Consider the following 24480-nt stretch of genomic DNA (forward strand, 5'->3'; position numbering starts at 1 on the left):
TTAATATCTTTTGTCTCATTCCAACTAGAGCATCACGTCTCATCTACCTCAGCATTTCTCTACATCTTTAGCGGAGCGTGTTGAGAAAAGTATAACTATTCTTATTCGTATGGAAGGAAAGAATTAAAATCATAGATGGAATAAAAATAATTATTTATTGCACGCATCGTAAAGAATATCATTTACAGCACATGTTAATAATTCGCAATCGATTAATGATTCGCTGTTAAAGACGTCACTATTACGTATCGTTTTTACAGCATCGCATACAGTAGTAATATTGTTACGTCGTAAAACAGTTTCAAATTGTTTAAATTTTTCATTTACGAGATACGTATTCTCGCATAACCAATTATGCATATGATCGATACAATTTTCAAAATTAAATAAATTTAATAATGTCGGTGGTTTCATGTACAAAGAATTGTCACATAATGTGAGTTTTACAATTTTCGATTGATACATTTCGATCGATAAATCTCCAATCCTTAATGCGAGAGCAGTCGATTGTAGAAATTGTTCAATGTCTGCTTGCTTCTGCAACAACAAATTCCACGTTGAAAAAGGTAACACTATTTGATTGCCTCGATTATCACCGAGAATCAGTTCCACGTACGACACAGCTCCAACGCTTATTCCAATGTCCAAATACTTGTACGACGTTGGGGTTAGAGCGTATCTTCTTCCAAGTATGCGAGTCGCACGACGAGGCTGAATGCTATAAAAATATATAAATTAGATCAATATTTAAAAAAAAAAATTAAATAATTAAATATTTAAAGATCGAAACTTACGTGTCACATTTTTGCTTCTTACACGGTGGAGTTTCACCGTTTCGAATCGGAACGTAAAAATTCATGTTGATTTCTTCAGTGAACCTTTCACACGCGCGATTGATGCAATACTGATCGTATTAGAATTAATATCAATTCAAATAGTATCGCAAATTGCGATGTAGAGGGGATTATTGCTGACACGACATTTTAATTTCCTCTAAAATTTTGTCGCGCCGATATACGGCGGCGATGACATCATCATCCCTAGAACAAAGATTTAGCTGAATTCGCTAAAATCGAGCGCCGGTGTACGGCTGCTCCCGACGCAACCACGTTAGATTTTTCAAATGTATGTGACAAAACGCGAAATTATCAAGGTTAAATTGCAAACGTTACTCCGGGAATTTTTTTAAGATGAAATCATTCTAGAATGTTCGATGATATGCATGAGACAGTATATAAATCATGCCGTTAAGGTTAAAACACACATCACCCCTAGACAAAGATTTAGCTGAATGTGCTAAAATCATGCGCCGATGTACGGCTGCTCCCGACGCAACCACGTCAGATTTTTTCAAATGTACGTGACAAAACGTAAAATTTTCAAGGTTAAATTGCGCATCAGAACAAAGATTTAGCTGAATGCGCTAAAATCGAGCGTCGATGTACGGCTGCTCCTGATGCAATCACGTCAGATTTTTCAAATGTACGTGACAAAACGCGAAATTTTCAAGGTTAAGATGTGCATCGGAACAAAGATTAACCGCCAAGGTTAAAACGCACATCACCCCTAGACAAAGATTTAGCTAAATGTGTTAAAATCAAGCGCCGTTTTACGGCTGCTCCCGATGCAACCACATCAGATTTTTCAAATGTACGTGACAAAACGCGAAATTATCAAGGTTAAATTGCAGACGCTACTCCGGGGAATTTTTTAAGATGAAATCATTCTAGAATGTTCGATGATATGCACGAGACAGTATATAAATCATGATCAAGAGGCACACCCCGCCAGTAATTTTGCTAAAGTACATCCGGAACTATCATTGGGAAGCGCATTTCGCAAGTGTGTTACAATATGGAGGAACAAAATTTGCGAGAGCAATCCACATTGATTGATTCGCTGGAAGATTACATTGTGTGGGAACAACGATGCGACCAATACATCGAGTCGTTGGAAGAGCAAAGTCGCATCAAGCGACCGCGATTATCGATCGGAAATCGACAATCGCTGATTGCTCGGATCGCGCGCCTCGAAGGGTTGAAAAATTCGGTACGTGGACGTTTCGTACACGCGGGTGCCGGATGTAGCGCGCGTCAAAATAGACTTGATACGGCGTTCGAGAGTCGCGTATCGACTGGTGCGGTGATAAACTATAATCACATTGAACCTCGTCAATTTCTCGATGACGCCAAAGACATAGTGATAGAACATGTGCAGGACGTTATGAAAAAACACTGTAATGTGAAAGTGAACACTATATTTAACGGTGAATTCGTGGCTGGGGATAAACACGCCAACAAAAGTATCAATACGCGAAACTATGAACTCTTTCGCACATCCGATTTACGCGAGTGGTACGAACGACGTGTTATCGAACCCACCCTAGCGTCTCTGGAAGAGTTTCAGGAACGCGACAGCGGGTGGGCTTTGTCGCGAATACTAAATTTAACTGTAAATATAAATAAGTATAATCCTATGCGTGCGGGGTGTCACATCAAATTACCGCGGGAGATTATGTTGAAAAGAGCGGTGATTAATGTACAATCTAAAGACAATGCGTGTTTCGCGTGGGCAGTGGTCGCCGCCCTATACCCCGCCGAAAGAGACACGAATCGGGAATCATCGTACCCGCATTACACGACAGTGCTGAATCTCCAGAACATTGAGTTTCCAGTGACTGTGAACCAAATAAAAAATTTTGAACTTGCCAATAACATTTCTATAAATGTGTACAACATCGAAGACAAGAACAGCATTGTCCCGATGCGTCTTTCGCAGCAGAAGCAGGACAAGCATATCAACTTGCTTTACATTGAAGACGACAACAGCGTCGGACATTTTGCATGGATTAAGAATTTATCCCGGCTCGTGAGCTCACAATTGAGCAAACACAAGAATCCAAAATATATCTGCGATCGGTAAGTTTAATTTGAATAATTATAAGTTATGTAGCAAATTGTATATAAATCTAAAAAAATTTTCTTTTACAGATGCCTGCATTATTTTAATTCGGACACCAAGTTGCAGTCGCATACGGTCGACTGTGGAAAGATGAATGATTGTGCTGTCCGATTGCCGAGCGATAAGGACAAGTGGTTATCGTTCAACAACTTTAATCGGAAGGAGCGGCTTCCATTTGTGGTCTACGCCGACCTGGAATGCGTTCTGGCCAAGACGGAAGAAGAGAAAAACGCATATCAACATCACCAAGTATTTAGTTTAGCTTATTATGTACATTGTTCATACGACGAATCTTTATCGGCATATCATTCGCGTCGTAGCGCCGATTGTATAGCATGGTTCGCCGCAGATCTCAAAAATTTAGCGTTACGTGTAAAAAATATTTTAAAAACAAATGTCCCCATGGTAAATTTGACGTCCGAAGAGTGGGAGAAATTCCATAGCGCCACTCAATGTCATATATGCGAAAAACCGTTCGTGCAAGACGATACACGCGTTCGCGATCATTGCCATCTGACCGGGCGGTACAGAGGTCCAGCACACTCAAATTGCAATTTAAATTATAAAGAATCTTTTTGTATTCCCATAGTTTTTCACAATTTATCCGGTTATGATTCACATTTCATTATCGAGGAAATAGCCACATCGTTCGAAGGGAAAATCGAGTTACTTCCGATAACAAAAGAGAAATATATTTCGTTTACAAAAGATGTTTGTATGGATGAAGAATCAAAAAATCATGTAAAATTACGTTTCATCGATTCATTCAAATTTCTCGCATCGAGTCTCGACAAATTGGCATCGTTTTTGGACAAAGATAAACTCAAAATTTTAAAATCAGAATTTCAAAATTTATCAACAGAAAATTTCAATTTGTTAACGCGAAAAGGTGTATTTCCGTACGAATACATCGACTCTGTAGAGAGGTTGCAAGATACGTGTTTACCACCGCGCGAATCGTTTTACAGTTCCTTGACCGGTGATACTGTATCCGAGAGCGATTACGCGCACGCCGAGAACATCTGGATGCGATTCTCCATTCGAACGCTAGGCGAATATAGCGATTTATATCTTAAAATTGATGTCTTGTTATTAGCCGACATTTTCGAAAACTTTCGAGATAAATGTATCGAAAGTTACGGACTCGACCCCGCGTATTACTATACTCTCCCCGGATACACGTGGGACGCCATGTTGAAACATACCAAGATCACGTTCGAGCTGCTTACTGACATCGACATGCTTATGTTCATCGAACGTGGTATACGCGGCGGTCTGAGTCAATGTTCGGGTAGATACGCTCGCGCTAATAACAAGTACATGGAGTCGTACGATCCATCGAAACCATCATCGTACTTGATGTACTTTGATATAAATAATTTGTACGGATGGGCAATGTGTCAACCGTTGCCTTACGCCAATTTTCAATGGGTCGACGATGTGACCAATTTTGATGTATCATCCATCACGCTAGATTCGCCTACAGGCTATGTCCTCGAAGTGGACCTCGAGTACCCGCAACATCTTCACGATGCGCACACTGACCTGCCGTTTTGCCCGACACGCGACAAACCACCTGGCAAGCGGGAATTTAACTGCTTGCAACGCTATACGATAAGAAGCGTTACGTGATACACTATCGCAACCTGCAGCAGTGTACGCGTCACGGTCTTCGCGTAACAAAAATACATCGAATTTTACAGTTTTCACAATCTCCGTGGCTTCGAAATTATATAGAATTAAATACACATTTTAGAACATTGGCTAAAAATGATTTCGAAAAAAATTTATATAAATTAATGAACAATGCAGTGTTTGGTAAAACGATGGAAAATGTGCGCAATCGTGTCGATGTTAAATTGTTAACAAAGTGGGATGGTCGGTATGGCGCAGAGGCAATGATCGCGAAACCAAATTTCCACAGCAGAAGCGTTTTTTCAGAAAACTTAATCGCTGTGGAATTGCGCAAACTCGAGGTGAAATTCTACAAACCGATTTACGTGGGTATGTGCATACTCGACATATCCAAGACATGTTTGTACGAGTTTCATCACGAGTATATGACGCCAATGTATCGCGACAAATGCCAGGTAATGTACACCGATACGGATAGTCTCATATATCACATTGAGTGCGCGGATGTGTATGAGAATATGAAGCGCGATATCATCAGATTCGACACGAGCGATTATGCAGTGGATAACGTGTACGGTATACCGCTTGTAAATAAAAAGGTACCGGGCCTGATGAAGGACGAAAACAACGGTACCATAATGACCGAATTCGTCGGGCTCAGAGCAAAGATGTACGCGTTACGAGTGAATGGAAAAAAGGACACGAAGAAAGTTAAAGGTGTCAAGAGTAACGTTGTCGCGAGAACGATAACGTTTGACGACTACATGCGGTGTTTGAAAGAAGAAATTGAAATGACGCGTCAGCAGTCGTGTATACGATCTAAACTGCACCAAGTATACACGATCTGCGAGACGAAAATTGCTCTGAGTCCGTACGACGATAAGCGGTATATCGTACCCGAAACCACCGATACGTTACCGTGGGGACATTATAGAATACCATTGTAAATAAATGTATATTTTATTTATTATTAATTGTATATTTTGTACATAACCATGTATATATTTTTATATTTAATACACTTTATATATTTTTATATTATTAAATATTTATATATTAAATTATTTATATAGTTTATATGTATATTATTTTAATAAATATTTATAATACACTATTTTTATGTATCCAAGAGTTGTATGATTTATCCATTCCCAACCATTTCACGTATACGTCATCACCCTTTTCCCGCAAAATTTTTTCCACGAGATATACGTCGGGATTAGCGACGCGTTGTAATTCGTATTCGTAGAATCCTCCAGCGACGGGATCTCCACGCGAATCTTGGAGTATGAATGTCGCGGGATTAGTTTTCTGCACCTCGACAATCTTAAAAACTTCGGTCGTCCAATTAGGTGTGAAACCTTTTTCAAAGATGGTCTTGTATTTGCTTACGCGTACCGAATCGCCTACTTTAAATTTTGTCAGAGCCGCAATTTTTACGTTGCTATACACCGTATTTAAAAGTTTTTCGGCGATCGCTGGAGTGACGTCGGCAGGTCTCATACCGATGGTGCGATGTTTTCGCGTATTGTACTCTGCAACGAGTCGAGATAACTCGTCGATCCATTTGTAATTTCCGTTGAGCGTAAACATTTTCCACATATTGTTTTTCAAAGTACGGTTGAATCGTTCCACGACCGAGGCTTTCATAATGGAATACGTCGAGTAATGATTAATGTTGTGTTTCTTCATGAGTTTCTGCACACTCGCGTTGTAAAATTCTTTTCCTCTGTCGGTTTGAAAATTTTTCGGACACCTTTTATCGTCTCCAATAATCTTTGCGATCGTTTCGGACATTTCGTTTCCGCTCTTGCTCTTGAGCGGTACGGCCCACGCATACTTGCTCAACACATCGATAACTGTGAGTATGTATTTATGACCCTTGTTGAGTCGAGAATACGAACGCATGTCGACCACGTCCGCCTGCCACAGATCGTCGTATCCGCGTACAATGACGCGTCTTCGTGGAAAATTTCTTCTCGCCGGAGCATGTAGTTCCTCGACAAGTTGTCGCTTTTCGGAGGTGTTTATCTTCTTTCGCACGTTTGATCGAGGCATAATTAATATTGCGATATTAGTATGTCTCGTTTACTGTGTCGAGTCAGATGTTGCATATCTCAGCACATTCTTTATCTCGCCCATCATTATTCGTAGCGCCTGCACGTGTGTTTCAAGCGTGATAATTTTTTGCTCAATTTCTCCCTGTCGATCTCTCAAAAGTTTATCCACATATCGTTTGTTGACAGCGTCAGTATCAGTTTCCGGTTGCGCTACACGTTGAATCTTGCGCGACCTTGCGTCAAAGCCGGTAGTAGTCTGGCAGAGAGCGTTATCGCGAACGTAATTTCTCAATAATCCATTCCATTGATAGTACAAATTATTCGACGTTCCGAGCGATAATCCAAATTTATTAATCGACATTTCGGTACCGAGAACTTTGACGGAATGACATGTATCGTTGACGCATAGTTTAATTTATAATAATGCCAGCCTCGCGAAGTTCTTCGATAATTGACAAGATTTCATTGTCGTGAGCATTGTTGCCGGCTCGACGCGAGGCGTCCAGCAATCGCAAACGATCTACCAATTCGTTGGGATCGTTCCAATGCACGTAATCGATCATGTTGTCGCTTAGCGTCATGGTGTGCGGCGCGTCTATACCTCTTCCCACCTTTCTATCGGGGAATAATGGTGCAATTATATATTTGTACTTGTATCCTTTGTTACTTTTAATAGGATTATTAACTTTGTTGTCACGTTTATGCGCATTTGTTGCTTTTAATATACTTTGATATTTATACAAATCGTCTTGAGTGTATTTTTTATGATTGGGAAATTTTCTAAAAATCAAATCGTAGATACCTTCGGATCCCGTATATTTTATTCCATCGATAATTATATTATCTTCCATGTCCACATCGAAACGTTTATCACCGAGCATCATTCCTTCGCTGGTAAATTTAACACCGTAGACGTAATCCATACTCTTATTTTTATCAACACTCATGATAGCTCCTATATATTTTTGCGCTAATGGACCAAAATGATCTCGGAACGTTTTCTGACCTTCGGACGTTTCTAATTCATGTCGGACCGATGTTACAAACGAATCGGGCGTGGTCTCATAAATTTCTTCGACGGACGGGGATGGTATTGTTTGACGCGGTTGTACTTTTATCGGAGTAGAAACAGTAGCCATATTAGAAAATTGTTTCCTTCGTTTCGATCGATTCGGTGTCGAATATATCGGCGAATCGTTTATCGGCATATTTATCCGTGCTCGCTTTATTCCTTGCTTCGACTCTTTTATTTTTTCCTCGTGCTTCTCTCCAAACGTTAAACTCAATGGTTCAATTTTCGGCGCATCAGATTCCGCAGTATTTTCGATAAGCTGTTTTAAAGGTTCGGTAATTGGCTTAAATTGTCTTTCCAATGCAACGTCTTCCTCCATTTTACCAGTTTTCAAAGCGCGATATTTTTTGCGAATTGATTCGCTCATTTTTGCAATCTCTATCGCAATCTTTTCACGATTGTCGTTCATGATGCTTGATCAATGTGTCGATGACGACTGATCGCTTTACGGTATCGCGAAATCATTAAATCCTCTTCTATATCGTCCATTGATCAACGTGCTGTCTTTATCAATGACTACGAAGCCATATTTGCGTTGCCAACATTTCTGACACAATGTGTGGAAATCGTCGTAAGACATGTCGGTATTTACATGATCGTTGTATACATGTTTCAAGTTTGTGCCGTCTTGTTTAAATAAAATCAAAAGATTCGCATTGTCGCGTATAAGATGCTTAGGTATCTTGGCATACGTTTGACAAAGATAGAAACAGTCAACGCTCGAGTGTCGACCCATTGCAAAGTATTCTCTTATCGTATCTTGCTTGTCACATGCCACGTCATCAAAGATAAAGATGGAATTCGGAAGCGCCTCGCTCGGTGGAATGACATCGCTGTTATTAGAGAATGTGAAATAGCCAATTTCGTCTATAGGTGCTAATAAATTTTCCAAGTATCTATATTTCGGTTGTTGAAGCGATTTCGAGTATACGTACGCGTTCTCGAAACGTACACCGTACGGACTTTCTATCAAACTAATCAACACGTTTGTCTTACCGCAGTTTGAAGGGCCGCAAACGATACCGCGTATAGTAGTCGGTAGCATGTTTCCATGCTTGCGTACTTTTTTCTCCGATATTAGTCTATCGTTGAAATTTGATACTTTGATTATCCGCGCTTGTCGCACGAACCGCATGTTTTCTCTTTCGAATCAATTTTGCGAATGATCACGAGGGGGGAGACCTATTTATAGAGGTGTCTCAACTCGAAACCGTTCAGTATCAAAATGTTTCTCCTTCTGTCGGATGAAAGAGACATTTTCCGGCTTACCGCCGAACAACTGCAGTATATCCCAAAGATTGTTTTACTACAAAATTTTGGTGATTACGTGGAACGATTGTGGGACAAGCTTCCAGAATATATAAAGGCTGATTCGGAGGTTCGACAATATCGTTCGTGCATGCGACATTACAATCAGCCGTGGATGCGAACACACATCGACGGTCCACCACCGTTAATAAAAAATTGCTACGAATGTCAGCGAGAATCGTAAGAGGTAGCGGTCTCTTAAATCGTGCGATAAACGCTCTTCCCATTGAATTACATATTCCCGGTTATCAGTTTTGCGGCCCGGGAACTCGATTAGAGAAACGATTGGCTAGAGGCGATCGAGGCATCAATCCATTGGACACCGCTTGTCGCGAGCACGACATTGCTTACTCGCGAAGCAACGACCTCGGTCAACGACACGTCGCGGATCGCATACTAGCTGCAAGAGCGCGAGAACGCATTACCGCGAGGGATTCGACTCTTGGCGAAAGAGCAGCCGCTACGACTGTTTGGGCGGCAATGAAGGCAAAGACAAAACTCGGCATGGGGATGAAAAAGCCATCGACGACAAAGAGGAGGAAAAAACGAATACTTCCAGTAGCGAAACGCGGTGGTATTTTATCACTTTTACCGTTGTTGGGAGTTGTCGGTTCTTTGGCCGGCGGTGCGGCGGGAATCGCAAAGGCGGTAAACGATAGCAAGGCGGCGCAACGTCAGCTGGAAGAGTTGCAGCGTCACAATCGCGCTATGGAAGGTCGCGGACTTTATCTCGCTCCGTACAAGCGTGGACAGGGATTCTCAACAAAGTCTAAGAAAAAAAAAAACGTCGAAAAAACATTAAAAATGCCTACTGGTGCGACAACTAACGTGCAATTGGAACAATTGGCGAAACGTATGCACATACCGTTCTTTAGAGGTGTTTTCATGCGCAATAATTTACCAATAAGCGGTGTACGACGAAACGAGAGCGGTATCGTCAATTTGGATGACGTTGATGGTCCCGGTACTCATTGGGTAGCGTACGCAAAGAGGGGAGATCGTGTCGTATATTTCGACAGTTTTGGAAACCTTCGACCACTCAAGGAACTTGTGCGATATTTCGGACGAGTGAAAATTGAATACAATTATGCATCTTATCAAAGTTACAATCAGAGCATCTGTGGACAGTTGTGTTTAAAATTTCTTCAAACAGTCGACGATCAATTTAAAGCCTGACAATCCATCGTCACGACTCAGTATTCGTTCGACATGTCACTGACACTTACGTTGACTGGCAGAAGCAGCGTTCTCGCTGTAAGCTATTTTCCCGCTATAGATTTGACTGATGCCGATTACGAGCTTGGATTAACGGATTTTGAAACTTATCATACGATTCCAAACGTAAATTTTTCGAATAATAAATTTTACTTTGGCAACGACGACAAGGAAATTACGATTCCCGAAGGATCGTACGAATTGCACGCTATAAATGACTATCTCAAACGTGCAATTTTGCAAGATGAACACCTTTCCAGAGATGTTGAAAACGATTATGATGAGGAATATCCAATAGCGCTCCGCGCCAATCATAGCACGCTAAAGAGCGAAATCAAATGTGCCTACAGAATAAACTTTACCAAACCCAACAATGTAGGATCCTTGCTTGGATTCTCATCGAATCGTATATTGCAACCTCGCGAGTGGTACGAATCAGACGAACCAGTTAATATTATAAACGTAAATATTATTCGTATAGAATGTAACATGACTACTGGTGCGTACAGCAATGGCATGCGCGTACACACAATACATGAATTTTCACCGAGCGTACCACCAGGATATAAGATATCGGAAACGCCGGCACAGATCATTTACCTGCCGATCATCGTACGGAGCATTACGGATTTAACGATACGTATTGTGGATCAAAGAGGTCGATTGCTCGATTTTCGAGGAGAGGAAATTACCGTAAGATTGCATATACGGCGGCGACAAACATAGTATGCTCGTGCTGAACGAAACGGAGCACGTGAGAGACAATACTTTTACGAGGGACAATACTATTGCGGTATCGGGTGACAATAATAAGATAGCCATTAAGAAGAAGCTGAGCACGTTGAATCGTGAATTTTTAAAATCATTGGGATTCATCGTACGAAAAGAATGATTGATATTTTGAATATCGGAGGTGAACCAGTCTTTGACGATCGCATCGTCAAGATTGAGACTCATACATACAATCCGTACGCCAATACGACGCTTGGATACAGCGACGAGATACGAATACCTATACAACATCAGGATTTGTACACGTTACCGTGTGAAAGCTTTCTTTACATCGAGGGAAGGTTTAATGTGCGTAAAGCGAATGACGAAATGAAGGTTGTATTGGGAAACAATTGCGTCGCATTCATGTTTGATGAGCTTCGATACGAACTCGACGGAGTAGAGATTGATCGCAACAGAAATGTTGGAATAACTTCGACGCTCAAAAATTATGTCTCTCTAACGCACCAGAAAAGTATAAACTTGAAGAACGCTGCGTGGGATTTGACGTACAATGGTGACAAAAATTATTTCAACTATTGCGTACCGCTCAACATTCTGCTAGGATTTTGTGAAGATTATAAACGCGTTGTGATTAACGCTCGTCACGAATTGATTTTGATACGTTCGCGCAACGATAATAATTGTCTATTCGGACACCCATCGTCGGAGGCAGAGATTGAATTACTCAAGATACAGTGGCGTATGCCTCATGTAATATTGAACGAGATTAATAAATTGTCGATGTTGCGAATGTTGGAAAGCGGACGATACTTGAATATGAGTTTCAGATCTTGGGATCTATACGAATTTCCTCTGCTGCATAGCACGACTAAGCATTCATGGACCGTGAAAGCCGCCTCCCAGCTAGAGAAACCACGATACGTGATCTTTGCATTGCAAACTGGTAAAAAGAATTCAGTGTCACAAGATGTTACATTATTCGATGATTGCAAATTAACCAACGTTAAACTCTATTTAAACTCGGAATTTTATCCCTATGATGATTTAAATTTAGATTTTGAAAAAAATAGATTCGCCGTTCTATTCAACATGTACTCTCGTTTTCGCAAATCTTATTATGGATGCGATGATAATGCAACGCTATTAACCATTTCAAAGTTTCTACATTGCGGTCCTCTCGCGGTCATTGATTGCTCGCGACAAAACGAGTCTGTCAAAACTGTTACCGTGGACGTGAGAATAGAGTTTGAATGCAGGGAAAATATACCGGCGAATACTACCGCCTACTGTCTCATCTTGCACGATCGGGTTGTCGAATATAATCCATTGACCAATGTAGTCCGCAAAATTACATAAGTCAGCAAATATCCCCTCCATTGCATATGAAAAAATATAAAAGATTGAGATGTTTGACGATCGACATCAGTCTGCGATCGGATCTTGTCATCATGGCTGTGCCAACGTTTGTGGATCTACAAGGATTTATCGTTGGGAAAAATTTTGTCGTGAAGGAAGCTGCTGTTCTGAGAAAGGGATCCGTACTTTCTCATTATATTTTTACATGTCCCGAACCATGGCACATGCTCACAAAATCTGAGAGATGTCAGGTTTTATGGTTGATGAAAAATCACCATGGATTATCGTGGAATGATGGACACGTTTCATATTGGAAATCGAAACGTTTAATTACGACAGCGGTGATGGGTGCAACGGGGGAGGATGATGATGCGTCACCTCTCGTGTACGTTAAAGGGCATGAAAAACGGCAATGGCTAGCCGATATACTGGACAATGATGCAAGAAACGATGTGATTATCGAAACTTTGGATGCAGATTATGAGGATGTAGCTTCTTTAAATAAGTTAGATGTTAAGAATACTGTACGTTGTGAAAATCATGTAAAAAATTGCGCTTTAGAAAATGTATTTAAGATTTATAATTGGTGGTTGAAACATCATGATTCATCGAATCCATATTTATAATAAATTGATGATGCAATATATTTTTATCGTCTTTCTTATTCTCTCCTTTCTTTCCTCATCTCTATCTATGTACGTGTGCAGTATCGTGTTTCCGTACGCGACACAGCTGCCACAGATATTGTATTTCGATACTACATTGTGGTACATGATAAAACATTTAAATATTTGATAATTGAATATAGTTTTACGTTCGATGACCGTTCGACGAGCGTTCATTCCCGTTCGACGAGCGTTTGTTTCCGTTCGACGGGCGTTCGTTTCCGTTCGATTACCGTTCAATTACCGTTCGACGAGCGTTTGTTTCCGTTCGATTACCGTTCAACGGGCATTCGTTTCCGTTCGACGGGCGTTCAATTACCGTTCAATTCCGTTCGATTACCGTTCGTTTCCGTTCGATTACCGTTCGACGGGCGTTCGTTTCCGTTCGACGGGTGTTCAATTACCGTTCAATTCCGTTCGATTACCGTTCAATTCCGTTCGATGACTGTTCATTTCCGTTCGATGATCGTTCAATTACCGTTCGACGACCGTTCAACGAGCGTTCGTTTCCGTTCGACGGGCGTTCGATGACCGTTCAATTCCGTTCGACGAGCGTTCGTTTGCGTTCGATGACCGTTCAATTACCGTTCGACGACCGTTCATTTCCGTTCGATGACCGTTCGTTTGCGTTCGACAGTCGTTCGTTTCCGTTCGATGACCGTTCGACGAGCGTTCGTTTGCGTTCGATGACCGTTCGAGCAGGGTTGACACATTATAATGTTATATTATATCATGCATACTTTTGTCTTACGACGCGTTTTTGGTAAAGCGATAATGATATGTCCCTATTCTAAAGTTTCGTGTCGAGACCTCGTTGTCTCCTCACAAAGTAGCGATATGATAATATTAATATTATATTATATACCACGCTGAGAGTTGCATGGGACCGCATATACTTTTGTCTTACGACGCGTTTTTGATATGGTGATAATGCCGCATCTCTGCTATAAAATCTCGTGCCGAGACCTCGTTCTCTCATCAGAAAGAGTTTAGAAGTGCGCGAGTAAGAAGTGTGTAAAAGTTTAAAAAACAATGGATCATCTTGCATCATTGTACAAGGACTGGAAGACGAAATTGATGGACATATTATGTATCGTAGCACTCAACATGACTTTCACGTGGAACGTAAGTAGTGTTTTGTGATTATTTTGTGAAAAAGTGTAAAAAATTTTGTATTTATATTAATTATACTTTTTATGTAGTTCCAGGATGAAGTCCGCATACCGGGCTTCATGAACATAGAGCACCGCCAGTGGGTGCGGGCGGTGCGCCGGGCCGGGAGGGAGAATTTTGGAGACGTGTGGGGCGACACCCCGGAGGGCCTAGATGGAGATATATTTGATCTGCGGCGGCTCTTCGGGGAAGAGCCCTACGAAGAAATAGAAGAAGAGATATGGGTCCAAGAAGAGGAAGATTGGGAAGAAGAGGAGGAGTGGGAGGACTTAGTAGCCCCAGGGGGCTAAGGTATATCTATTTTTTTATAATTTTTATTATTAATTATTAAAATAAAGCTAATGACATGTCTCTTTTTCTGTTGCAGGAGCGGCCTCCCCATGTATTTTATATTTTTATATTTTTATTTTATTATTATATTACTATTCTTATTATTATTATATTTTTTAAATTTTAAATTTTATATTATTATATTACTATTCTTATTATTATTATATTTTTTAAATTTTTAAATTTTATATTATTATTATTTTATTAGACACACACACACACACACACACACACACACACACACACACAAATTGTATAATACACGCACACATTTTAAAATAAATGTTATATTTAGTATTGAAAAGAAATGTATTTATTTACGCGCCTCTCCTTGCGTTCCCATCCTTTGCGTCTCTCTTGCGCTAGTTGTAAGTATAGCGATATCGTTCTCTCTCTCTCTTTCGTACGCGCTATCGTTCTAACAATAAGTCTCGCGTTAGTTGTAAGTCTCGCGATAACTTCGTTCTCGCTCGCACGCGTTATCTTAGCTATTATCGTTCTCTCTCGCACACGTTGTTCTCGCGATATTATAGTTCTCTTTCGTATGCGTTCTCTTCGCGCTATTATCGTTCTCTCTCATTCACAAGCTCGTCGCTATCACTCACTTACCTTTGCGTCGTCCTGCTCCCACCTATGTGGCATCTTATAATGCATCATCCTTGTCCCACGTTGACGCCATCCTTGTCACACGTTGATGATGTCACGTGTCATCCTTGTCGCACTGTCCTCTTCACACACTTTACGCTATCCTTTTCCCACACGTAGCGCTATTCTTCTCACACCACCGTCTTCTTTCCGCGGATCCCCCCTACCCGCGCGGACCCCCTCGTCCATCGCTCGCGCCGCGGATCCCCCCTACCCGCGTGGACCCCCTCGTCCATCGCTCGCGCCGCGGATCCCCCCTACCCGCGCGGACCCCCTCATCCATCGCGTGACGTCATCATCCCCGCGTGACGTCATCATCTCCGCGTGACGTCATCATCCCCCGCGTGACGTCATCATCTCCGCGTGACGTCATCATCCCCCGCACGTGACGTCACACCCCCCCGTGACGTCATCACCCCCCCCGTGACGTCACCCCCCCGCAGTTCCCCCTCGCCCCTCACCCCCCCTCGGAGCCCCTGCGTTAGAAACCTCATAGTCTTACTACTCGTAATGTTAAATTTATGTTCATATATATATGTAATTTTCATCACATTTATACTTTTTATAATCTTAAAATAATTTTTATGTAACATTTGCACAATATGTATTTAATTTATATCGTACATATCTTTTATATATTTTTTATGCTTGTATATTGTACTTTTTATTAATTTTTATAAATATTTTTTTATTCAGGCCGGATGCAGAGTATAGAATATATGTGAATTGTTTGCCACCAGAGTTAGACGAGGTATATTTTGTTAATTTTAATTGTAAATTATAATTATATTGAAAATTTATACAGGGCGATCCTGAAAAACGTTATGTCTTTAAAATGACGTATTCCTGACACCATTCTAAGACAATTTTTCCTTTACCAAAATTTGATTTGAAGCGTAGTTTTTGAATTATGAGCAAAAATAGTTAGTAAATCACGCGTCGGGTACAGAAGGCAGGCAGGAGCGGCGCGGCGTGCCGCGAGCGCGGGCGCAGCTGACCGCCCGACGGGTGATTATCACCGCATGAGTCGCTAACTATTTTATCTTATAACATAAAATTATGCTTTAAATAAAATTTTGGTAAAGAAGAAAATGTCTTAGAATTACGTCAGAAATACGTGTTCCTTAAAATAACGTTATTTTAATAATGAAAAGTTGTTCCGGATCGCCGGCCGTCCGACGTTGCAATCAGCTGATTGCTACACGCGATGTGTGTATGGCGGAGTGTGTGCGTAAGAGAGAGAGAGAGAAAGAGAGAGAGAGGGAGGGTAGGAGGGACAGACATTCATACACACGCACGCACTTTTTTTCTCGCTCTCTTTCTCTCTTTTACGCAACACTCATACACTCTCTCATTCAGTCTCTCACTCACACTCTCTCGGTCACTCACTCACTCACTCACCTGCTTACTCACTTGCTCACTCACCTTGTAGCAGCGTAGCGAATCTTCATGCTATGTATTGTTGTTATCTGCTGCACGGTTATGATTGCTAGAGATGCGCGACACATCGAAATTTTTTCGATTATTAGTCTCACACTCGATTGACACAATACAGATTACACGATAACGATGCGTTTACTGTTTATTCACTCACTATTGATTTATCGATACCAAAAATTACTTTCAAAGAAACGCGAATGCAAACAGCACATGACTCGACGCGAAGCGACGGACCGCGGAGACTGCGCGACCACAAGAGTTATGTTGCCAGAAACGCGACACGCGACATCTAACAAACGACTTGCGCGTGGCGCGTGATTGACGCGAGATAAGACGAACGATCGGCTAAAACCTTCGCATTGCGAATGCGGTAGAAAACATGAAACGTATAATGACATACTTAAAAAATTAATTATTTATTATAAATAATAACTATTTCTAATTATAATAAATAATTATTATTTTAAAAAGCATGTGTTGTACGTTATTACGTTTTCGAAATTATTGCATTCACGATGCAAGATTTAAGTCAATCGCAAGAATAATGTAATTTTAATTACGTCGCGTGTCGCGTTTCAACATAACTCTTGTGGTCGCGCAGTCTCCGCGGTCCGTCGCTTCGCGTCGAGTCATGTGCTGTTTGCATTCGCGTTTCTTTGAAAGTAATTTTTGGTATCGATAAATCAATAGTGAGTGAATAAACAGTAAACTCGTTATCGTGTAATCTGTATTGTGTCAATCGAGTGTGAGACTAATAATCGAAAAAATTTCGATGTGTCGCGCATCTCTAGCAATCATAACCGTGCAGCAGATAACAACAATACATAGCATGAAGATTCGCTACGCTGCTACAAGGTGAGTGAGCAAGTGAGTAAGCAGGTGAGTGAGTGAGTGAGTGACCGAGAGAGTGTGAGTGAGAGACTGAATGAGAGAGTGTATGAGTGTTGCGTAAAAGAGAGAAAGAGAGCGAGAAAAAAGTGCGTGCGTGTGTATGAATGTCTGTCCCTCCTACCCTCCCTCTCTTTCTCTCTTTCTCTCTCTCTCTTACGCACACACTCCGCCATACACACATCGCGTGTAGCAATCAGCTGATTGCAACGTCGGACGGCCGACGATCCGGAACAACTTTTCATTATTATAATAACGTTATTTTAAGGAACACGTATTTCTGACGTAATTCTAAGACATTTTCTTCTTTACCAAAATTTTATTTAAAGCATAATTTTATGTTATAAGATAAAATAGTTAGCGACTCATGCGGTGATAATCACCCGTCGGGCGGTCAGCTGCGCCCGCGCTCGCGGCACGCCGCGCCGCTCCTGCCTGCCTTCTGTACCCGACGCGTGATTTACTAACTATTTTTGCTCATAATTCAAAAACTACGCTTCAAATCAAATTTTGGTAAAGGAAAAATTGTCTTAGAATGGTGTCAGGAATACGTCATTTTAAAGACATAACGTTTTTCAGGATCGCCCTGTATATAAATTTTTTTTTTAATTTGATATTTTTATATATTTAATTATATATTGCCAGTTACATATGTCTCTCATGAATTTTTATATTATATATTATTTATATTTTTGATTGGAATATTTTATCATTCGATAATGATGATACTGTGTTAATATTTAAGGTTGCTATTAGAGAAGTTTTTAATCAATATGGTAGAATTACTGGAATATTTTACCCTCATAATGCCACATGGGCTTATATTACATATAATTCATATCGTGAAGCGGAACGTGCTATACGAGAACTCAATGATAGAAGACCGTTATATTTAAAAGTTACACTTGCGAAAGTAAAGTCTGTTATAAAGGAAGAGGAATTGCAAAGATCACCTGTATCGGAAGCTTCTGGAGGAAGATCAAGAGCAAAAGATGCTACTGCAGAACCATTTGTGTCTACTCACAATGATACAAAACAGTACAATCAATATTAATTATCATTAAGATGTTATTAATTACTATGATTAACAATTATTATTATTCAAAGTTTTTAAATATATCTTATATTAAGTTTTACATTTGATATATTCCTAAAAAATATTTTAAGTATTAAATATAAATTGAGAATATGTATATAACAAATAGCTTTTATATTTTATATATTTAATGCAAAAGTGATATGGTAGTAAAATATATATATAATTGCAGTCAACAGGGTATGAGTCGTGATCGAACAATGAATGCACTTTGTAAACATTTTGAATCACAAATGACAATGTCAGGTAGATCTACAGAAAATGGATTATTACCATCTTCTTCACAAGCATCTAATCCTTATGAAATTGAGAAACCTACTCTAAACACAAATAAATTATGGATAAAGTAAATAAATACAACGGTTGTGTTAATACTTATTCTATTTTGCATACTTATTGTATTTTATATATCTTATTTCAGAGGTGACGTAACCATCACAGAAGATGGACAAAGACATGTAATCGTTGGACATGGTTCTATACAATATGAATTCCCAAAGTCGAACCCTAAAGTTGAAGAATACATTGTAAATGTATTCGAAAAACGGCATAATATATGTTATAATGATATACGAATGCAGATAATATACAACCCGACAAAAACAGTACGTGAAATCCACGTTATTAGTACGTAGATTATTATCGTTGAATCCACGTGGATATTCGAGTGGATAATCCGCTCAAAAACGGTACTAGAATCTACGTGGAATCTATGTGAAAATTTCATGAACTTTCGAGACATATTACTTTTTTCATTTTTAATAAGTGAATATCTTGGACATTTATAAAAGTATATAAATACACTCGGCCATAAGAATAATTTTATTTTTATTTATATTTTATTTTTAATATACGCAATAAATAGGCTATCTCCCATTTATCCGTTTAATTTCAAATAATCTGTTCCATATTCTGAATCCCAACAAGCGATCCAGATTATTAAACAAATTATTTTAAATTAAATCAGTTTATTAAATTAAACTGACTAAAGGACCGTCTACAATGAAAATAATATCGGTGGAGTGGACGGTGGAGTAAGGCGTAAGACTAGAAAAGTAATGCGAAATGGAAAAGAACCATTCTCTTACGTCTTACTCCACCGTCCACTCCACCAATATTAGTTCCATCGTAGACGGTCCTTGAAAGAAAAAATAAACTTTGGACCGTGTTAGTATCAGTTCTTTATATACACTTTATGACGAAAAGTTGAATACGAGTTAGCTAATTTGATGCAGCGCCACATAGCGGCAAAGCGAGGAAGCATATTCTATATACATATGTACTATTACATATTTAGAAACATACAGATATAATCATTTTTTTATCAAACTTTTTTATCTTTCTGAAATATTTCAGAAATATTGCAAATACAAAATTATATAAAATATAAATATTATAATATTATAATATATAATTATATTTTTTATTTTGTATAGGGATTATATGAATATGGAGATGACAAACTTAAGAATGAAGTACAAAAGTGCCTTGTTTGTTCCAATAAAACAAACAAACATTGTGAAAAATGTAACACATATTATTGTAGCATCAACTGTCAAAGAAATGATTGGCCACGACATAAAATCGAATGTCAACGCATACCGTAATTATATACATTATTTATTAAACATAATCAAATATGTTTAATATAGAGTAAATTGTTGTAATAATGAAAGTCACACATTTAACTGCAGATGTATTTCTACTGATATTATTTGTACAAACTTTTTATTTTGAGATAAAAATATTGCTTGGATGAAATTTTCGTTTTATTATCAATTGATATCAATTATCAAATAATGTAAACGAGCTATAATATGTTAAAGCATTTGTCCATTATATTTATTCTATATTATTAATCACTTTTCTAACATAGTTAAAATTTCTATTTATGTAACTTGATCTTTTTCAGAAGATTAGTGGAAGAATCAGTTAAGGATATATCATCACTGCAAATTAACAAAGATGAAAATCAAACAAAGATACCATTAACATTAAATAAAACAATTACAAGTAAAACAATTGCATCTAATGAAGTAAAATTGCGACGACCTAATGCATTTAATGCATTGCAAGCAGAGAGTTCAAATAACACAGATGCAAATACTAATATGCATAAGAATAATGTAGATATTACAAACTGTTCTACTAATAATGGTATTAATGATCGGGAACATTTGTCTATTCATGATAATAATACTAATGTATATACCACTAAAACTGCAGATCAACCTGCATTAAGTACAATGAATACCAAAGATTTTTTAGGACAAAATCAGTTGCAAGGATGTAATAATACTAAGGAGGATATTGAGAAGTCGAGAAGAAATGATAGATATTCGACGACATCTAACCAAAATCATTATAGTCGCAATCATAATGGTGCTATCAGGAAAACTATTCCTGATAAAGAAAAATCCGATAATAGTAATTTAAGAAACAAAAATTATAATAGTAATAGATCTTACCAAAAGAATGAACTGCAGATTGATAAAAAGCCTACTATCTACAATGACAGAGAAAATGGACCAGGAAGTAACTCTTCGAGCAGTAGTACTATGGTGGATGAGGATTTAAATTTCTGTAAAGATACATATTTATCAAAAACAGAATTCATAGAAGTACAAATTTTAATATCATTGGATAATAGCAAGTATTGGATAGCCACTTTAAAGGATTCAGATACGCGTACGAATCTAATGACAAAGTTACAAGACGTTGCAGGAAAATCACGTAACGTGCAACCGATTATCGATGGTGTTTATGCTGTACTTTATGAAGGTATTTGGCACAGAGCTGTGGTAATATCTTTGAATCCTGTAAAAGTTCATTATCTCGATTTTGGTAACGATGAAATATTACAAAAAGATGCCGAGATCAGAGGTATACCTAAAGATATGATTAAAATTCCTCCTCTTGCTAGAAAAATTCGCTTGACACCAGCCGCAAGTGAAAGATGTAAGAATTTCCGATATGACGACATAATCTTTGTTAAACTGGTGTCCATAGATGCTCATAAAACGATTATAGTAGATGTGGGAGAGCAATCAGAACATTTATTTTCACCTGTGAAAAATGTTTCAAATAAGAATACAGCAGAGAAACTTGTACGACAAGAAAACGTACAAGCATCAAATGAAAATCTAAAGGCTTCCATGGTTCAAATACCTAGTATCTTAAATGCTTTTGCTGATTTATTCACTCAGAAAGCAGTTTCTGAATTAGAATTTACGGGTCTCATACAAATTCATGAATCTACACAAGAGAATATTTATAGTGCAACTTTGGGTCTTCAAAATTTTGAGACTGAAATTGAGATGCTTTTAACTAATTTACAAGATGATTGTGCAAATGCACAAGAATTTGCACATTATAAGTAAGGATATTACATGTACACACAAATATATATTTAAAAAATATTTTATATTGATTAATATTAAAGATCTGCAAATACATTTACTATATATTATATATAAATATTACATAAGCACAGATAGTTGGAATGAATAGAAATATTTTTTTAGACCACAAGTGGAAGAACTGTTATGTGGCGAAGAAAAAGGTACCTGGTATAGAGGATACATCTTATCATTTTCGACATCATCTGATTTACGTATTATTGCAATAGATGAAGCTCGAATTGTGGAAGTAAATAAAATTATACCATGTCCTGAAAAATACTTAAACATTTATACTATTGGGGTAATATGTGAAGTAAGCCATCCTAATAAATTGAAAGTGAGTATCTTTACTTTATATATTGTATAAGATATATTGCTCGCTCGCGCGTGCGCGCACACGCACATACACATAGACATACGTATGTTAAAATATTCTATTAGATTGTCCAAAAAGTTATTACAGTTTTTATTGTTTAAAGTTTGATTATTTTTTTCATATAAAATTGTTTCTTTACGTTAATGTTATATATTACATTTTAAAGCGCAAACTTCGCTCTACATTTTGATAATGATTGTATTTTTGATCATGATGTCTTGATGTCTTTGTCTTTTTACATAATGTTTTTGATACTGGTTTGTATTTTATTAATAATTATGTTTCTGATATTGGTTTGTGTTTTAAGAAATCACAATAACTTCTTGGACAATCTAATATTATACATACATTTAAAATATTGTAAAACTTATTTTAAATGATTATTTTATAAAATAATTATTAAAAATCTATATACTAAATTTATAAAAAAAAAATAAAAGAAATTAAATAAGAATCAATTTTAAAGAATATATATATATATATATATATATATATATATATATATATATATATATTATTATATGTATATATTATCTTATAAATAAGAATCCATTTTAAAGAATATATATTATCTTAATTAAAGAGAGAGATAGAAAGAGTTATAGAATAGGTTGTATACTTTATTTATATATGTGTTATACAAAATTTAATTTTAATCATTTAATATTGTTGCAAGGTGGGAGAAGTATATGAATTCACAGCAATTATGAATGAACAAAACCACAAGCAAGAAAATCTTAAAATAAAAATAATTAAAGACTCCAAACTTGTATGCGAGGCTATAATGAAGTCCTGGAAATCTATGATAAGTAACTCTGATAAATCGTCAGTTCCTGCATTTTCCGAAATAAAGAGTGGATCTCAGGTTTGAATATTAAACATGTTTAATGTTAAAATATATAATCTCTAATTAAATTAAATAATATTTTAAATTATAGTTAAATGGCAAAAGTAAACAGATACATCCAAGGAGATATAAATAGTTTAACAATTATAATATTATACAGAATTTATTTGTTTGTTCTATTTGTTTCTATCTAGTTGTTCAAATTTCTATTTGTTATGTAGACATTACGGAAATGAAAAGATATATATTTAAACAATGAGAGATGAAATCTGTTTACTCACCCTACTCTAGTTCATATACATATATTGAAGTAGCTTGCATGTGTGAAGTTGATTCCATTATGTTCATTGATTATTTTAGATATGTCTTACCAGTTATCGAAATCATTATTTTATGTTTGCGCGTTCTTTGGATGAAGAGGCAGTAGAATATTATAACACTATCATGCAACGTGTAGCACAATGCGCACGAACAGGTAAAATAATTGATTAATTAATGTATTAATAATTATTAATCAATTAATTGATTGATTAATGATAACGAGGTAATTATTTAATATTGATCAATTATTTTGTCCTCTTTGCAGCACCGTATCTATCCGATCCTCCAAAGAATATGCAAGCAGTCATCGCGCCATTCTCTGATGGCAATCGTTATCGCGCGTTGGTCGTAAAAATGCAGAATGATAAAGCACAAATAGTATATACAGATTTTGGAAATGTGGATGAAGTTAACATAAAAGAACTTCAAGTTTTACCGGAAAACTTGGCACTGGTCGGTGATATTCTTATATACTAATGAAAGAATATTATATTAACTCGTTGAATATCGGTTTAATTTCTTTGCCTATACATTTTTTATAGCAACGAAGTTGTTCGGCAAAGATAAGTTTAAAAGATGTTCCTTCCGACGCTTCTATGAATACAAAAGTAGATCTTTTCCTTTGCAAGTTAGTAGGCAATGAAACATCCCTGAAATGTGTATATGAGGGTGATCCATGGAAAAATGGAGTGTATTTGATGACGCCTACAAGAGAAAGTGTTAATGATGAGATAAAGCAGTTATTAATACCAACTTGGAAGCAAAAGGACCATGAGGGTAATTAATTGTAAATTAAGAGACATGCCTAGAAAATAACATATTTTATTCATTCAAAATTTGTATATGTGTACTATATAAATATATCACTTTGTTACCTAATATTTTTCAAAACATAGTTTTTTAAATTTTAGTATGCAAAATACTCTTCAACAAAATTGGCTAAGAAAAATATATTA

At 37.6% G+C, this 24480-nt stretch overlaps 3 protein-coding genes across 6 annotated transcripts in view; all 3 read left to right on the forward strand.

Moving 5' to 3' along the window:
- The window catches only part of LOC145970132 (uncharacterized), a 29498-nt gene extending 5087 nt beyond the window's left edge, over positions 1–24411 (forward strand). The window contains exons 3-13 of one of the 3 annotated variants that reach the window (XM_083096619.1): positions 15852–15906; positions 18229–18521; positions 18752–18925; positions 19001–19184; positions 20016–20182; positions 20495–21955; positions 22104–22317; positions 23033–23221; positions 23564–23678; positions 23790–23977; positions 24067–24411. In XM_083096619.1, the coding sequence (XP_082952745.1) occupies positions 15852–15906; positions 18229–18521; positions 18752–18925; positions 19001–19184; positions 20016–20182; positions 20495–21955; positions 22104–22317; positions 23033–23221; positions 23564–23678; positions 23790–23977; positions 24067–24309 (3283 nt within the window). In that variant the 3' untranslated portion in view covers positions 24310–24411. Of the gene's footprint in view, positions 1–15851; positions 15907–18228; positions 18522–18751; positions 18926–19000; positions 19185–20015; positions 20183–20491; positions 21956–22103; positions 22318–23032; positions 23222–23294; positions 23457–23563; positions 23679–23789; positions 23978–24066 lie in introns of those variants that run through there. The other 2 variants (XM_083096618.1, XM_083096620.1) reach the window with 2 other exon arrangements.
- Positions 2150–4666, forward strand: LOC145970234 (uncharacterized). The gene is made up of 2 exons (XM_083096801.1): positions 2150–2918; positions 2991–4666. Exons 1-2 carry the CDS (start codon positions 2224–2226, stop codon positions 4591–4593), a joined length of 2298 nt encoding a protein of 765 aa, XP_082952927.1. The 5' UTR covers positions 2150–2223; the 3' UTR covers positions 4594–4666.
- LOC145970278 (uncharacterized) lies at positions 13095–14734 on the forward strand. 2 transcript variants are annotated; one of them, XM_083096877.1, is made up of 3 exons: positions 13095–14132; positions 14210–14471; positions 14548–14734. In XM_083096877.1, exons 1-2 carry the CDS (start codon positions 14040–14042, stop codon positions 14468–14470), a joined length of 354 nt encoding a protein of 117 aa, XP_082953003.1. In that variant the 5' UTR covers positions 13095–14039; the 3' UTR covers position 14471; positions 14548–14734. The 2 variants fall into 2 exon arrangements, with proteins under 2 accessions (XP_082953003.1, XP_082953002.1); XM_083096876.1 differs by having other exon boundaries at positions 14210–14734.
- Positions 24412–24480: the final 69 nt, after the last annotated feature.

This window comes from Camponotus vicinus, unplaced genomic scaffold, assembly GCF_025532165.1.
Source record: "Camponotus vicinus isolate PSW18456_S1 unplaced genomic scaffold, iyCamVici1.0 SCAF_4, whole genome shotgun sequence".
Taxonomy (NCBI): Eukaryota; Metazoa; Arthropoda; class Insecta; order Hymenoptera; family Formicidae; genus Camponotus; species Camponotus vicinus.

Coding starts and splice junctions, on each gene's coding strand:
- LOC145970234 (XM_083096801.1), top strand. CDS start 2,224: ATGAAAAAACACTGTAATGTGAAAGTGAACACTATATTTAACGGTGAA. Junction 2,919..2,990: donor CCAAAATATATCTGCGATCG/GTAAGTTTAATT, acceptor TTTCTTTTACAG/ATGCCTGCATTATTTTAATT.
- LOC145970278 (XM_083096876.1), top strand. CDS start 14,040: ATGGATCATCTTGCATCATTGTACAAGGACTGGAAGACGAAATTGATG. Junction 14,133..14,209: donor ACATGACTTTCACGTGGAAC/GTAAGTAGTGTT, acceptor CTTTTTATGTAG/TTCCAGGATGAAGTCCGCAT.